Source organism: Silurus meridionalis, chromosome 20 (genome assembly GCF_014805685.1).
Source record: "Silurus meridionalis isolate SWU-2019-XX chromosome 20, ASM1480568v1, whole genome shotgun sequence".
Lineage (NCBI taxonomy): Eukaryota > Metazoa > Chordata > Actinopteri > Siluriformes > Siluridae > Silurus > Silurus meridionalis.
Genome location: NC_060903.1, coordinates 14373218 through 14390839, shown reverse-complemented (window position 1 = coordinate 14390839; position 17622 = coordinate 14373218). Strand labels below are relative to the sequence as shown.

Genomic DNA, 17622 nt, shown 5'->3' with positions numbered 1-17622 from the left:
TTTCCCAACTAGGACCATGGAGCTGTGAGAACGACGCTACCCACCAAATAACCATAAAGACATAAAGACTTAAGTCTTAAATTTGGTAGTTGGGCCACATCAACTGGACTTCTATCCGGTTGGATTGAAACATCTTAATACTCATCCGAGCAGCTTCTTCAGTCTGAAGGAAGTTGACAGGATTTCATAAATTTGTAGAACATAGAAGACAGAAGTCCAGTTAACATGATAGAACTTCCAGAAAACCGCATCTGGATGACTGAGAATCTTTACAGACAGAGTAAATATTTGTAAAGTATAAAGATTTGCATTGCATTTCCATGATGTTTGAATTATAAAAAGTGTATATTATAGTGAAATAAAAATAAAAAAATCAATATGAACAGAGTTACAGTTAAAAAAGAGACTAATGAAAGAAATAAAGTACCAGAAATAAAGTACCCCAGAGAGAGTGAGTCTGTGGGTGGGATTTACAGTAAATTTACATATAACATTTCTATTCATCTTCAGAAAGAGAAATATAAACTTTTCAGCATGGACTTCTCCAGAATATTTTACTAATATACATCCATTTTTTATAAGGCAATGAACAAAACAACATCTGGAATTCATAGAGGTTATCTTTAAAAGGAATGTGTTTACAAGAGCTAAATATTACTAGCTGACATTATCTTGGCAGTGAAGGTTTGTTTTGCTATTTACTTGTTAGCTAGTTGTCTTCAAGTAGCAGCTCTGGTCCTACAACTGTTTTACTGAAAACACAGTAGCATTAAAGTTTACTTAATTTATGTTATGAAAACTAATATACAAATTTAAGAAGTAAAGAAAAACATCAGTAATTATTAATCTCCACATCATGATCTCACCATTGGTCACTGCAAGAAATCTTGAGGTAACCATGGACAATAAACTGTCCTTTTCTTTCTCTTATTGTCAGTCTAACACTCATGTTGATCCCAAGACTGAATATTGCAATTCACGCTTGTCATTCCTGCCTATGAAATACATTGGGCCTTTGCAGCCACACAACTTGTTGTCCACATTCCTAGGTTCTTCCAAACCACCCCTCTGCTATGCTCCCTAAAATGGGTTACTGTAGCTGCTTTCATCAGATTTGAAACCCTCATGCTCACCTACAAAGCAAAAAGTGGATCAGCACCCCTTTACCTCACAGCACTTAGTTTAGCACTGCTCACTTGGTTCCACAAGCTCTCAGAATACAGAGAAGACATGCTGGTGGTGAAATAAACTTCTACTTTATGGCTGAACATTTATAAATATCTCAGTTGAACATTTAGAAAACATTATATCATGCTTTGCATCCAACAATAAGCACCCCAGTCAAAATCTTCTGGATGAATCATTGTTCCATTTCTATCTTGGACCTACTGTATATATTACCCTGGTTATTTTACCATGTAAACCATATAACTGTGTAGATACACTATACATTTCAGGTATGTGTATCTGACTCGTATCTGACCATCACACCTATATTTAAGTTTTTGCCACAAAGTTAGAATCACAGTTTTGTGTTTCCTCTTTGGAAGAATTGTTCACCAAAGCCATCCAAGTGTAACAGGGCTACTGTGCACAAAAATTGAGGTTCATAAATACATGTCATGGCTGACCTCAACCCCACAGACTGCACCACAGGCCTCTGCGCCCTTTCACACTAATGCTTTTATGGCCGAATAAGCACAAATCCAACTCCAAAACATTGTGGAAGGTTTCCAAGAATAGTGAAGGGTATTATAAGATAAAAAAAAAATGGCATTCGAAATTTATAATGGGATGGTTACCAAGCACAAACCGCATCAGTGTGATTGGTTAGGTGTCAAAACACACAAAACACACACACACACACACATATATATAGTTTCATACAATTATATAATTATTGCCCAAAACCTGGCCATCTGTTGCTATGCAGACCTCATTAGCACAAAAGGACTATTGGGAACTCTTTCTAGTAATACCTTTATGTGGAAATGGGTTTTGCTGGTATGACTGATTCATTCCCAGCAGTTGGTTAACTGTACACCTACCTTATTAGTCAGCGTTGTAGGTGTACATTTAGTGTATTTGTACAGCATATCTTTTTTATTATTGTACAATGAATGGTAGTCATCATCTGGTGCAAGAACTACTGTACTCTGCAACTTACAATCTAAGATGTGAAAATGTTTTTACATCCAAATGCCTGCCAGCCCAAATAAAAAAAAACATTAGAATAAAGGGTATAGTGTTATGCTACAATTTATTTTTCCTACAATCCTCCTAACCTGTGTTCACACTTAACCACATTAGTGAGTCTGAGTGAAATAGTCATTCAAGGCCTGGGAGAACTGCAGCCACCAGGACTTTGTAATTACCACAGATGTCATTTAGAAATCGCAAATAATTCACTCAGGCCTGGTAATCTGTCAGAAAAATTAATCTGCACTCAACAAACAGGTTTTCTTCTCCTGTGGCCCAGGCAGGCATTGTAAATGAGGGTGAAGCTCATTAATTTCCGGCCTGGTGTACAGCCTTTTCCTGGAGATCATATTTCATGATTACATTAATCAGCAGGTTGGCAGTAAATCAGGTTCAAGATGCTGCAGGTTTGCGACTTCTCCAAAACCCCATCGCTGAGGTGTCAGTCAAAAGAGCCCATTTATTTTGCTCATGAATTTTTTTTCCCCAGGATCTCATTTTAATGTGATTTATGAACTAATCTTGGAGAGACTTCAGGATATAACTATGAATAAAGTATCATTCCTTTAGACTCACATTGATTAAATGTTTATGTATTCTCACCTTAAACCCTCAAACTAGCACACACTAGCCCAGGTAAAGAACTTCATATAGTAAGAGTGATAATAACTGAGGAGGATCAATTTAGAAGTGAATTATGGCAACTGGTTCTGTCAGGGTCCATAATGTCAGCTATATATCTCAAAAAAAAAAAAAAAGATATATATTCAAGCATTTTAGCATGAGGCTGACACATAAACTGTGAAAAAATGACAACACTCCATACAACCTTTCAACAAAGCAAAAAACACATTCAACACAATCCTGTTTCAGAGCTCTGCAAGCAGTTCCATTAACCTCATGGCTTGCATTTTCAGACAATTGTTTTCCTTTTCAAATCATGCCCACTGAATTTGCCACAGGTCGAATGCAGAAACATCTCGAAATCTATCCAAAAGATAGGACGCACCGGAACTAAATTTTCAGTGTCGTAACAAAGGGTTCTAAATAATTACGTATATCAATGTGACATTTCAGGACTTTTGTTTTTTTAATGGACAGAGTTAGAAGAGTTCATGAATTTCTAATAACATTCAGCTGTTGTTTTGTGAACCAGTTTTCTCCCTGCATGCAATCACTGCAGAACATTCCAGATTAGAACATGTAAACAAAACCCAGGTTGACCACAGCTGCATTTGCCTTCCTCTCCCTACTTCACACACATATGTAGAGATGATTGTCAGTATGGTAAATAAAACCAAATGATTGAACATGTGCAGGCATTAATGCTCACAATTAATATAACCAATTCATTAATACAATGCTAGTGAGCTTAAGCAGTCAGTTATCTAAAAAAATACAGTGTCTTGCATATACATTTATAATACTGTATAAAAGTTTTATAGACCAGGAAAAACATTCTTGACCCAAATTATTATATAAATCAGATCTCTGCAATTGACTTACATTCAGCCAATCAGCTACATTTCCCCTCCTCTCAACTTTAAAGTTTGTTCAGCTGTTTGCAGAACGTGGGAGGAATTTTGTTTTCTTTTTAAGGGCAAGGACAGATTCCAAGTGAAGGAATGAGAGCATACAAGAGAGCACTCTTGAGAACTTAATCTTGCCTGCCTTTGTGAACATTCTGGTGTAGCTCCCCATTTCACTTTAAAACAGATCTTACGAGATTTTCCTTATAAATATATATATTTTGTTGTTGCACACTTTATCCTTCAGAGCTTTCCTAAACTTGCCCTCTTTACTTATTGAACATGAATTGGTTCTGCTTGGTACGTCTGGTTCTCTTCTCACTGGCTTGGGATTGTCCAGCGATTTACAGCAATCCAATGACCGGGATTCCAGGCACAGGATCACAAATTGAGATGGACTGTCCTTCCAGCTGCGTGCCATCGTTTCCTAACAGTATATCAGTGACTAAGGTAAGTGTTGCTTTATGAGAGTTTGTGTCTATGAGCTGAATAGTTAAATGCACATTTATGCCATTCTATAACGGAGGAATAAAAAAAAAAACCAGGGCCACAAAATCTTGTGTGAACATAAATGTTATCAAAGTACACAGACACACAGTCGATTTCCTTTTTTATTATTATACTCCATGTTGTACACAGTACAAAACAATCCAGCATACACCCTCAAAGCCATCCTCCAAGTCCACACCATGTGCATAAAAGCACGGCTCTGTGGAGTATGTACAAATTAAAATTGTATATTTATAAATTACATAATTGACCAACTAATGAGAGGGAAACTGTGTGTGAATATTTGCTTAATTCTTCCATTTGCCCTTCTTTGCAGGCAACTGTCCTGTTGCCTCCAGGTACTTATTAACAAGGTCCTCTTGAACAGGAGGCAGACAAGGTTGATATCTGCTGTACTCCATAGTGTACTCTCCTTTCCCCTGTGGAAGAAATAGAAGTGATGAATAGATGCCCAGAAATTATACTTCAACACTAACCAGCTTTGTAAAACCGTGTTACTTAAAATGTGCACATGACAAAAAAAAAAAGCTCTGATTATAAGAATCACTATCACCCAGGCTTGTAATTAGTATCATGATATTTGCAGATACAAAATTATACATAGATTTACTCTATCATCAGTAAAAATATATAGAAGGTATTTTTTTCATTTACCATAAATATTTATATTATAAAGCTATGCTGTGCAGTGTCTGTGAAATGCATTGTTTAGCTTAAAAGTAGGGTTTAAATAAATGTAAAATTACATTTTATTTTTTAAAACTATAAAAAAAAAAAAAAATTTGAACTAAGTACCTCAGTGCAAGAACGCAACTCGGTAGAATAACCAAACATGTCGTTGAGAGGAATCTGGAAAAGACATACCGACAGGAAGGTTAGGGATCAAGGCAGAGGCAGTATAGTCCAATCTAAATACGTAGGCTATTCAGTTCTAACAAAAATATTTGCATTATGAACACATTTACCTTAAGTCAATATTTGTAAACGCATTTCAAACGATATTGCATTTAACCAGAGTGTGGGGAGATTCCATTTAAGATGTACTTACATCAGCATACAGGGTGAAGTAGCCATCAGAACCGTCTTGGCCGGTGATGACGCCATGGCGTCGGTTGACCCCGGCGATGATGGTTCCCTGGAATTCGTTGGGTGCCACGATTTCCACAGACATGATTGGCTCGAGAATCACCACATTAGCTTTTTCCATTGCTGTTTGAAGAACATGTGCATCAATGTGCAGAAACATCAAAAATGCATGAAAATGTTATATATATTTTATTGTTCTCCTCTCACTGGGATCTCGTTGAACAGCTTCATGGTTTCAATCTCTACCTACTCTATTAAAATGCAATCCTACCCATGTAGCTCTTGCGCGATATTTTTTATGTCTTTGCAAAAGGACCCCCACCTCCCATTCTGATTCTGATTTTAAATTCAAATGCAGATTCTGATATTAAATATGGTTTACAGCATACAAAAAAAAAAGACAAACACTGCCTGTCCACTTGTCTCTTGTGAAGTCAGTTAATTGCTTCTAGAAGCTTGCTGGCATAAAAGGGTGTAGGCTGGAACCAAATGCTTACCCTGTTTCATAGCGCCCTCTCCTGCTCGGATAAATGAGATCTCGTTGGAGTCGACCATGTGATTCGCTCCGTCGTCCAATACGAATCGCACACCGGATACCTTATGCCCTGTCAAAGGCCCCTTCTCGCATGCCTCCTTGAAACCCTACAGGGAAAAGAAAAGAAAGGAAAAAGTTAGAGGGGATGAGTAAGAGCAAAGGGGAAGAGTAGAAAGGTTGTACACAAAGGCTGTGGGAACAAAGAGTTGAGATTAGGGACAAGGATTTGGTCAGAATTCTTGGGTTCTTTCTATCCTTTGGAAACTTCAAGAGGGATTAGAGAGGCGTGCTTGTAATTCTAATTGGAGCTGGTAATCAATAACGCCTAATCCTTTCCCTTTTGTACAGTATATTGAAGCGCACTTGAGGTACTATATAGTGTACTACAAGATGTCTCCAGAGAGCCACAATGCTCCTACCGACTCCAAATGTCACATACAGGGTGTATTTGAAGTCCTGGGTGTTTCACACAATATGCCATTTTGATCAGTGACAGACTTTGAGTTTATCCTATTTCAGCTTCAGTAGGATTTTGTACACTGTTCATTAACACAGCTACAAGCTGATACCAGTGTTTCCTGGTTCAAACTAAAACATCTGGATTACCATATACAGAAAAAATAACACACTATATAGACAAAAGTTTGTGGACAACCAACCTTTTCAGTTGTATGTCCTTTTTAAATATCCCATACCACATTTAGTCCCTATTTGCAGTTATAATAACCTCCTCTCTTCTGGAAAGAGGTTCCACTAGATTTTAGAGTGTGCTAGTGGAAATTTGTGTTCATCCATGTGCTGTTTGTGGAATTCAAGTACTAATATAAGGTGAAGAGGCCTTGGTTGAGGTCAGAGCTCTGTAGTAGGTGTCGTGATCTTTACCCCATGTAAACCACACAGTATCTTTGTGGATATAGCTTTCATTATGCGGTTCAATTAAGGGAAGAGAGACATCCTATAGCGCCAATGTGCCTCCATCTTTGTGGTGACCGTTTGGGGAAGAAGCAGATATGGCTAGAAAAAGTCAGGTGTCTCAATACTTTTGTCCATATAGTGTAAATAACAAATGAAGAGACTTGCCTTCTCAACAGCAGGTACAAACTGTTTGGGTACGTTGGTGCCGACGGTCTGGTCTTCGAATTCAACTTTGGTGTAATTTTCTGCATCCAAAGGTTCCAGTACTCCCACCACTTTACCGTACTGCCCAGACCCTCCTGACTGCTTCTTGTGAGTGAAATCAAACCTAGAAAATCAAAACAGCACAGAAGTTTCCCTCCATTCTGATAAAAATAAACTCCATGTAGTCATAGTAGTCAAGCAGGGTATCTGATCAAATGCAATATAAAACAACACATTTATTTAATAAGAATTTGAGATCCTCGTTACATCGCTACGGCAATACAAATGCTTAATAAATGTACAATGAACAGACAATTTCATACGCAATACTACTATAATAGACAATACAATCAATACAAAAAAGGATTTGTGCATATCTGAAAAAAAGCACACTGTCCCTTTAAGAGAAGGTGGGACAAAGACAACTTCGCAAAGACAGGAAGTAGGAAGGACATTCCAAACCGGTGCATCAGTAACTCCAGCACGACTAAACAGATTTAAGACTCTCAGGGTGTATAAGCATAACTGAAATCTCTTTGTTTACCTAGTCTTTACTCAAGAGCAACATGATCTGACAAACCTGTGCCAAAGTCCAAAAGCATAGCAACCACACCCATTCTCTTGTGGTTTTCTTACTTCTCAGGACATTGTGGCTCAGGATCAGGATCAGGACGGGCTAAACATGAAGTCAAGGGAACTGAATCCTAAATTTTATGAAGCGACGCGGGCAGGCCAGGCAGTCCAACACTACATCAACACCATCCATGGCTCACCATTCAGGCTGTATGTGGTGACCCAAGTTCACAAGGCAACAGCAGAGGTGAGGCAAAGATTTAGAAATCAATTTCTTCATGCTTTCACATGAAGTGTACATCAAATCACCATTATTTTGTGTATGGGTAACGTGTACTTATCTCTCACTGACAGGACATGGGGGAATTGGGGATGAAGTACATCCTTGAATTTTCTGTAAAGGACATAGTCGGTGAGGTGAGTTCAGTTTTGTTCGCTTTTATAGCTTCAGTGGTTGTGTTTAAATCTGCTGGGGTGTGAGATAGTGTGTGTGTGTGTGTGTGTGTGTGTGTATAGGCTGATAGGATTCACCTTTGACCAACTTCCTTTTGGAATCTTTGCTACCTGATGATGAGACCATGTATATAGAATGAACACGGTGCCACAAGTCATTGAATGTACAAAGAGCTTCGTTAAAAAACACCTGGCAAGACATAATTATTCCAACTTGCATTGTAGAAAAGCGCTGTATTAGCACTACCTTCAAATCCGAACAAGACCTAGCCATCTCCTCTTGGAGTATTATTTTATTATTAGACTGGTACCTGAAAACTGTGGTATATTTGATCAATGATTACTAGCTGATGCTATTTTTGACTATGTGCAACTGAAAAATAACTGAAGCACGATATGCTCCAGAGTTCAGAGGGTCGTTGCTCGGCAGAGGTGCTCTACCCCAGAGGGGAGACTCAGCAGCAACCTCAGGTTCAGTGCTCCTGTGATGGTCTACCTCGTCTCAACACGTCGGATAAGGAGCAGGCGTTCTACCAGCAATATAGTGACAATAGCAATGCTGTAACTGCAGACTACATACCAGGTACGCATACATCTCTGCAATGTTCAAGACCAGGAGTCATAGTTCTTAAACCACAGAGGGGCAAATCCAAAACAAGAACTGTCAGAACTACAGATGATGATGTGCTTGGGATTCTTATTAGGGATATTTTAGAGGTTTTGGGGGAAGATTTCTACTCAATTCCGAGGTGATAATTTACCAAATGGCATTTATGTTTATAATTATATCAAATCAGGACAATTGTGTCTGCATTGTTTCTAGCATCACCCATAAATGTCTCTGTAGTACCTTCAGCACTATAGGAAAAGGTTTACCAAGCTATGTTTATTATCCTTGACAGACAGCTACGGGAACATGGAACCTGATATGATCCCTTTCTGGCACTTGGGATGGTTGGCCGCCAGCTTTATCATGCTTAATGAGTCCAATGAGAACACACGGTACAACATGGCTCAAGTGTCCAAACTCAATCAACTGGTGAGAAGATTGTTGGCTTACATGGTCCTGAATAAGCACAACTTCAAATATGAAAGTAATCAATAACATCCATTTCTTTTTTTTTTTGCATGATAAACATTTCAGAAAAGTGCAGAAGACCAGCTAAACTTTGAGTACGAGATTCTCCTTCACGATATGGTTTCCCAGGTAACAACAAATACCAAAATAATTAATGATAAATGATCTTTCATATTGATACAATTGTAATTGCCATTTGCACTACAGTCACTTATTATTCGACTCAAAGGCAAATGCTGAGCAGGACTTAACCGTGTGCATGATATCGTTGTTCTAGGAGATTATTCGTTGGAAGCTGCTAATCACCTGGTCTCCAGAAAAGAGTGTAAAAGTGGTCAAGAGTGAACTGCTGCCACGATGCCGTTGCAACTCAAACCCCGACACTTTAAATGTAACATCTTCCCCCCAGAATTAACATTTCAATGTAAAATTTTCCAAACACTATACTTAAATCAAGTCATTTACACACTCATGATGAAAAACATTACTGTAAAGTTGCTTCATTAAATGACTGCCAAAATCTATCAACATCTACATTAACTGTATTAATGCCTTAATTCAATAAATATATAGGCTACTTCAACTACTACTCTTGATATTTAATATAGTAAACGTTACACTATAAAATATTACACTCGTAATAAAGAAACAAGTAGGAAATGTATGTGTTGGTACCCATGTAAAACATATGCTCAAGGAGCTTGCTCTGTGCACATGGGCATTGTCCTTTAAAGATATCCTTTACAATTGTGTGCTTTCGACTTTGTGGTAACCTTTCAGGGAACATCCACTTATAGCAGGCAGACGCGCAATTAAATAAATTTACTGTGTCACTTATCTAGGCTTGTGTAGAAAATGCGGTCACGTTAACGGAAATATTTTCCAAGTGAGCTTGAGATCACAAGGTTGTTCATTTCGATCCCTAACTTTGTAGCTATTGTGTTTAGAGCTTGCATTTTTGATCAAGTAATGTACAATGTGAAATATAGTGACCAATAGCCAACTAGTCTTAAAATCATTAGCTATTTTCACTAAAGTATTCATTTTTAAATAAAAAAAAATTTACAAGTTAGAGCAATGGTTCTTAAAAGTGTGGGGAGTGGCCCTCTAGTGGGGAATAAAGATATGACAGGTGGGGCACAATTAACAGCAGTTTTTTGTGTTCATTAATTTTCATTTTCATTAATATTTTAAAATAAAGTTCATACACTCAAAGCAACCACAAATAAACAACTAGGCAATTACTGCAAGTAAATTAAAAGGGTAGCAGGAGGAAAAAGTGGAACTATTGTGTAAAAATAAAGTTCTTTTGGCAAATTAACTGCAGTAGACCAATAAACACACTTTAACATACTGTATGTAGTGGGCATAAATACAATGGATAAATTGGTGACATTGACCACAAAAAAAAACCCCAAGCAATTCAGTGCAAGCAGACAAAAACAAGGTAGATAATAGGACCAAATCAACCAAAAAGCCACTCATTCAGTGATAAGACTCACATATTGATGTGCTCTTTTTTTGTTTTTGACTCGCATCGTTCTTGTAAAATGCATTTGTTCTTCTTTTTTTTGCACAGATTGCAAACTGACAGGAAGGCAAAGTGATAACTACATTTTTACTTTCTCTATTTTGTATCTGGATGCGATTTGATTCATAACTTGATATTTCAATACATTAAACACTTTTCTTCATTACTATTTTTTGGGGTGATAAAAGACAGATGGGGCTTAAATCTTCCTCCCTCTAAAGTGGGGAATGGCAGAAAAAGGTTTGAGAACCATGGAGTTAGAGACACAAGATTTCTGGAATGGATGTATTTGGAAGTCTATGTTTGATCTACACCTGTGCCTGGTGCTGGAAAGTGTGTGCAATCACGTACAAATTCGTAATTTGCTGTAGAACATCTGCCTCATTGGCTAGTAATCTTAGCTTGCATATATTTATAGAAAATGTTAAAATGTGTTTACACTTTGCCAATAATAACCACCCCGTTGCTAAAGCATATGTATTAAGGTAGCGTGAATAGAAGTCATTCTTATGGAAAAGAAATGTAATCAAAACGTGGTAAGAGTTCAACCTACAAACTTAAACTCACCCCAGCTGCTAATTCTGCTCACCTTCAGGCTTCATTTAACAAGAAATAGTGCATTAAACGGTGTGGTACTTACGGCACAGGGCTGGTCACTGTCTCCCTAAAGGCCACTTTAGGTTTCCCCATCACGCATGGACAGTTATACTCCCTTTCCATTCTCTACAACACAAATCAAAACCTATTCATTGCCTTGTCCATACAACAGAGCAAATCATATTTAGCTTTAAAATCCAGTGGTCCATTAGTGACCATAAAATAAAAGTTTTGATCTGCTTTTTAGCATGCTGCTGTATATTTTGTGGAATCAAACATGTCCCCGGAAATCCAATTCTAATCTAATGTGAAAACACAAACGAATGTAACATGAATCTGATCATTAAAACCCAATTTTTTTTTGTAGATTGCAGCTACTTGTCCTAAAAACACCAAGCCCCTGGCATAAAGAGGAGCAAGTATTCCTTACAGGTTTTAAGTAAGTCATTATGAAACAGAAATGGCTAGAAAATTCAAAATGCATTTAGTCCTTTATATAATACAATCGTATTTCTTATAAAGAAATAATAATGGCTTCTTTAGTGGATATAATGCAATACCTGGGAATAGATCTCCAGATGCAACTCTCCCATTCCTGAGATGATTGTTTCCTTGCTCTCGGTGTCAAAATGAACCCTGAAAGTGGGGTCTCTCTAGTGAAGCGGTTAATGCCTTTGGAGAACTTGTCTGTGTCATTCTAAATAGACCAGAGGACATATTGGATGAGTGGATACGTGCAGAATGTTTTATTTTTATGTATGCGTCAGTGGCAAATATATATATATATATATATATATATATATATATATATAAATGGAGCACTTACCTTATTGACTGGTTTTATAGCCATCGAAATGACTGGCTCAGGGATATGGATGGACTCCTGTGGTAGGTAGCATATGAAAACATTTAGCATGCAATAAAGAAAGGCTAGAGTTGACTATAAGTTGATTAATTGAAGACAAATGACTATCGAATGTCGGATAATGTTGTTGCTGACGATAGTAAATCTTTTAGCCACACAAGCAAACCTGAATATTTATACAACTGCGGTATATTCGTTTCCATTCCAAATCATATTTATCTGAAGACATTAGAAAAAGTTTGCACAATAATACAATATCACCTGGTAAAAGAGCAATATTTGATTTATTGTACCATCGAGAGGTTGGCGCTTGTTCGAGATGTAAAGGTGTCTCCACTGGCGCAGTCAATCCCAAACAGGGCGCAGATATCCCCCGAATACACTTCATCTATATCCTTAGAAGAAAAAAAACCCCATCAAATTTCTGTATTGAAACCCAGTTTAAAAAAAAAAAAAAAACAAAGCATGATTATGGGACACACAACACTGTATATACAAGTAGATCTTCCAGCAATATGTGGTTCTTTCCCAAACTGTTACCACAATGTTGGAGGCACACAGTTGTAACGGAAGTCATTGTATGCGGTAGCATTCAATTTTCCCTTCACCTGAACTACAGACAGAAACCTGTTCGAGCATGGCAATGCCCCTGTGCACCATGAAGATATGGTTTATATGGGGTGCAGTACAAAATCTTGAGCGACCTGATATAGAGCTCTGACCTCAACCCAAATGAACACCTTTGAGATAAATTATAACGTTGACTGCACCCCAGGCCTCCTCACGTCACCTACATCAATATTTGAATTTAACAAAAACCCTTGTGGCTGAATGACTACAAATATCCATAAGCACATTCTAAAATCTTGTGGAACAGTGTGTGTATATTGTATAAGCGGGGTACCACTGTATAATGGGTCGGATTTAATGTAATATATATTAACATGAGCCCAGGATCAGTACAGATTATCACCTATAAACACACATTCTCACCTCCATCTGGTCTGCATGGAGGTGCACCAGCCTCTGCACACGCACCCTCTTGGCTGTGCGCGTGTTGTAAATGTACTCGCCCTTCTTCAGACAGCCCTGATATACACGCACATAGGTCAGCTGGCCAAAACGCCCAGCCTATTACCACACACACACACACACACACACACACACACACACACACACAGGAATCAAGATATGGGAAAAGTAAGCAGAAAACTACAAGTGTAACATCTTTATCCATTCAATGTGTTATTCTGCTTACAAGTTCAAATAATCAACAGCACAAAATTCTCAGTCGATGTGCACACTCAGCATTTACAAGCTCTTACCTCTAATTTAAAGGCCAAACCCACAAAAGATTTCGTAGCATCTCTGGTTGAATCCATCAGGATTTTCGAGTTTTTACTCGATTCCCTGTTTGCATATAAATTAATTAAGCATTAGTTTGATTTAGAATGGTACTACATAGAGCAAAATATTTTTTCACCCACCGCCTTCCTAATTCAGACTATTTTGAGAAACACTGAGGTGGACTCACTCGTCATTGAGGATGGCGTAGTTGTTGACCTCGCTGGGGTTTGGCAGGTAATCAAGCACAGCGTCCAGCAGGGGCTGAACACCTTTGTTTTTTAAAGCGCTACCTACCAGAACCGGAGAGAAGACGCGCTGGATAGTGGCCCTGCGCACAGCCGCCTGAAGAAAACACACACACACACACACACTACATTGTGGCAAAGGTATGGATAGTAGTAGAAGTATTATTACTGTCACTGCAGGACCTGATTAAAAACCAAAGACAGAAATACAACAAAAACATCATAGTATCATTACAAATGATCAATCGTAGAATTTTCATTACATTATTGATCATCACTTTTCATTAAACTTGTTTTCCCTCTGACAATGTAGTTTGTATTTTAACTTGTTAAAGCCTCTAATAAATTTTTGATTAATCGGGCCAATTGTTTGTATTTTGGCTGTTTTGGGCTGCAGATTGTTAGGAAGGCGCATCGAACACACCAAATTGTGCGTTTACGTTTTTTGCTTTTGCATGAGAGAACATATTCTCCCATACCAGTAGGTGGCAGTAGTCTGTATTCGGCAACCAAACAGGAAACCGGAAGAGCTAGAACTGTGAATATATAAAAGCAAGTAGTGTTTACACCTACCGTGCTCATTACTGATGGATTCATGTAGCATTTTTCAAATCATATCTGCTAAGCTGCAGAGCAAGAATGGCAACGAGCCATTGGTCCATATTGGTCGACCTCTTATCATCAGTTTAAGTAATCAGACTTTGGACCATGGGGTAGCCAGTATGTGAAATATCTGTAGTAATATCTGTGATTTTTGGCTTTAAAATGGAAAGGAAATCAATGAGAAGCAACGCACAAACCTTTAGGTCACCAACAGTAGGAAGTCTCTCTTCCAGAAAGAGCTCTCCCAGCGTTTCATCAGCATTCGCTACACACTCCACCAGCTCTTGCCTTCGCTCGGCCGCCTCCACCCTCATCTCGGCTGGGATCTCATCAAAGCGAATGTTCTGGCTAAGAGCAGGAAATAGACATTCAGGAAAGAGATGTACAGTTGATTTGTTCCAGGATACAGGAGCCACCACAACTTTAGCCAATTTATAAACAAGTTCAGCTTGTAGCTTACAATTCATGGGTCACTGATACAAATATTCATTTTAACATGGCACCCTTACCCACAAGGACCTTCGAAATAGATGCTGCGTTCCTCAATGAGATCAATGATTCCTTTCAGGTCTCCTTCTAGCCCGATGGGGATGTTGACAAATGCTGCGTTACAATTCAGCTTGGTTCTGAAAGGGAATAAAAACATATACAGCACTTTCGGCATTAAAAGCGTGTGTTTATTCCAAGTTAACAGCCTACTAGTAGTAAATTCCTACAAAGATAATTACCAGTGGTGGACCAAATGTAATTAGTTCGTACTGTACTTAAGTAGCTTTTTTGCATGTCTGCACTTTACTGAAGAATTTCAATTTGGAGATTTTTACTTTAACTTCACTACATTTCAAAGTCAAATATCTTTCATAATAATATATAATACAGTGGAACCCGGTTATGTCGATGTCCTAGGGGGTCGCCAAAAAGCATCGAGTTAACCGATGATCGAGATAAACGAAAATCAAAATGGCGGCAATATATTAACGTGCTTAAAATTTCTTTATGTACATGATGTGCGTTAATAAATGAGAATGTGCATGCACGTGTTTTTGAAGGGGTTTTTTACACAACAGCGTTGCCGCGATTTGTTTGATGAAGGCATGCTATAAAAATACATACAGTACATGTTTATCTGTCAGGAATCCACCTGCCACGCCCCCTTCCAAAAGTCCAAGAGAATTTGGCGGTTCCACTTCAAAAACGTCAACTTAATAGGGTTGTCGAGGTAACCGAGGGCGAGAATATCTTTTTAACTCAACTACATTTTTGCAAAATCAGTCGTTCCTTTTTATTTAAGTGGATAAAAACAATAACTGGTCAAGCAGGCAGCAATCCACCAATCAGGGTGAAGCACACACGCTGTTTTTAAACTTGTTTTGATTGATGCTTGGTGGTATCTATTTAGTTCAACAGCAAGCAGAACATTTTAAAAGGAAAAAAGGATGGAAGAGACTCCTGACTCGAACTCGAACTCGCCACAACACCCGCGGCCTTATTTGTGCGATTTTTTTGAAAAGTAGTTTTGGGCTCATGATTATTTTAATAGATTTCAATCACTAGTCATAGATCAGTGTTCGGAGAGTCTTTTCACATCAACTGAGTTGATTAAGCAAAGAGTCTTGTGACTAAAATGATAATAGGAACATTATAGTTATAATAAATCAAATAAATTATAAATACATTTGAGGCAAAACAATTTTATTTTTGTGAAAGTTTAAAGGGTGCACTTTTACTTTTTACACACTGTTTAATGTACTGTTATGTACTGTTATATCTACATCCCTCAGAGTTTGATCAAATATGAAACTGTATACTCTTATCCATCTCGTTATTCCATCAATTATTGGTTAACAGCCTCCGAGGCATATAGTGTCTCATTTTCATCTACTGGATGATCAAACTTGTATTGGCTTTTAAAACATATACCTTCTTCGTACCTTCGAATCGCTAAAGTCAATTGATTCTCACCTGAGCTGCTTCAGTGCTCGATAAGGGTTTGCACCCATGCGGTCCAGCTTGTTGATGAAGGTGAGGAAGGGCACATTGTAGCGCTTCATCTGCCTGTTGACAGTCATGGTCTGACACTGCACTCCCCCGACAGCACACAGGACCAGCACAGCCCCATCCAGAACCCGCAGCGCCCTCTCCACCTCGATGGTAAAGTCGACATGGCCTGCAGGAAGAAACAAATGAGAATCATTTGAAACCATGTAATACAATGAATACATCTACCACTTACCCGATAACTGCATAATTTCACATTCTGGATGGTCTCTACCTGGTGTGTCGATGATGTTGATGTTGTGCTCCTTCCACATTGTGTACGTGGCTGCAGATTGGATGGTGATCCCTCGCTGCCTCTCCAGCTCCATAGAGTCCATAACAGCACCGACTCCATCTTTGCCTCTTACCTGAGGCATGACAAATGATCATGATTGCTGTATTTGAAGCCTCTTTTCCTCTTCTTTTTAAAATAACTGTTATTATTAATAAATCTCTCATGAGAACAAGGCGAAGACAGTACAAGTTGATACGGTTCTTACCTCGTGCATCTCCGTTATTCTACCAGTGTAATAGAGCACACGCTCCGTTAGGGTCGTCTTGCCGGAGTCAATGTGTGCAGAGATGCCAATGTTGCGGATGCGTTCGTTTGGAGTAATTCCAGATGAACATGGCCTGCAAATGTTCATCACCACCTACAACACAATGGCAAACAGAGATGCTTTTTTGTCAATATTGCATTTATTTGTGTGTGTATATATGTATACATACAAACATAACAAATGCTTATTGGTTAATGCCCTTTAATTCTGCATCTAAGCTTTAACAAGAGCTTGGTGGATTGAAGCAGATATATTTGAAGGAAATCTGACATTTGGACTATTGCTTTTTATCCATAATAGTCTTGTACTGCACATAGCAGCTCCTGGACATCATACAAGAAGTTTGTCTTTACTATTTACTGTAGGAATGTGATTTTTCTCCATAATATTCATTCAAATGAAAAAATAAATAGGGAGTAAAACAGCATCATACTAAATTTACAGTCATACTAAGAACACTAAATGCAAATCTTGACTGATTTAGGAACATGTTAGAGAGGAAAACAGAGCTCTGGGCTTTAAAATCCCCCTGTAGATCAAACACATACCTGCTTCACCGTCCCATTAGCTGGATTCTGTAGATTGAGACGTTTTAAAGTGAGACCTGCTTTCAGTAGCCGCATTTTAACACTCAGTTCGGGTGTATTTGGGGGTCTGAACCTATGAAATCCCCGGTGCTGTGCAGTAAGAGGTGTCAGGCTGAAAGTCACGCCGGCTGAGCCGCACACAAGTCTTCCGGTAGCGAAGCAGGCGAT

The 17622-nt window shown here is 38.4% G+C and overlaps 2 protein-coding genes across 2 annotated transcripts; one reads left to right on the top strand and one right to left on the bottom strand.

The window, feature by feature from the left end:
• Window positions 1-3792: 3792 nt before the first annotated feature.
• lxn (latexin) lies at window positions 3793-9665 on the top strand. The gene is made up of 7 exons (XM_046876796.1): window positions 3793-4178; window positions 7622-7798; window positions 7906-7968; window positions 8410-8587; window positions 8907-9043; window positions 9149-9211; window positions 9360-9665. The coding sequence occupies exons 1-7, from the start codon at window positions 4011-4013 to the stop codon at window positions 9495-9497; spliced, it is 924 nt and encodes a 307-aa protein (XP_046732752.1). The 5' UTR covers window positions 3793-4010; the 3' UTR covers window positions 9498-9665.
• Window positions 4327-17622, bottom strand: gfm1 (G elongation factor, mitochondrial 1). The gene is given in 19 exon segments (XM_046876795.1): window positions 4327-4657; window positions 5034-5087; window positions 5287-5447; window positions 5822-5966; window positions 6940-7102; window positions 11254-11336; window positions 11771-11862; window positions 11865-11907; window positions 12037-12093; window positions 12369-12470; window positions 13069-13206; window positions 13401-13485; window positions 13610-13764; window positions 14468-14618; window positions 14780-14896; window positions 16233-16437; window positions 16543-16675; window positions 16808-16960; window positions 17416-17622. Coding segments are annotated over 19 exon segments (2244 nt in total). The 5' UTR covers window positions 17491-17622; the 3' UTR covers window positions 4327-4525.

Coding starts and splice junctions, on each gene's coding strand:
- lxn (XM_046876796.1), top strand. CDS start 4,011: ATGAATTGGTTCTGCTTGGTACGTCTGGTTCTCTTCTCACTGGCTTGG. Junction 8,588..8,906: donor AACTGCAGACTACATACCAG/GTACGCATACAT, acceptor TATCCTTGACAG/ACAGCTACGGGAACATGGAA. Junction 9,044..9,148: donor TGTCCAAACTCAATCAACTG/GTGAGAAGATTG, acceptor TAAACATTTCAG/AAAAGTGCAGAAGACCAGCT.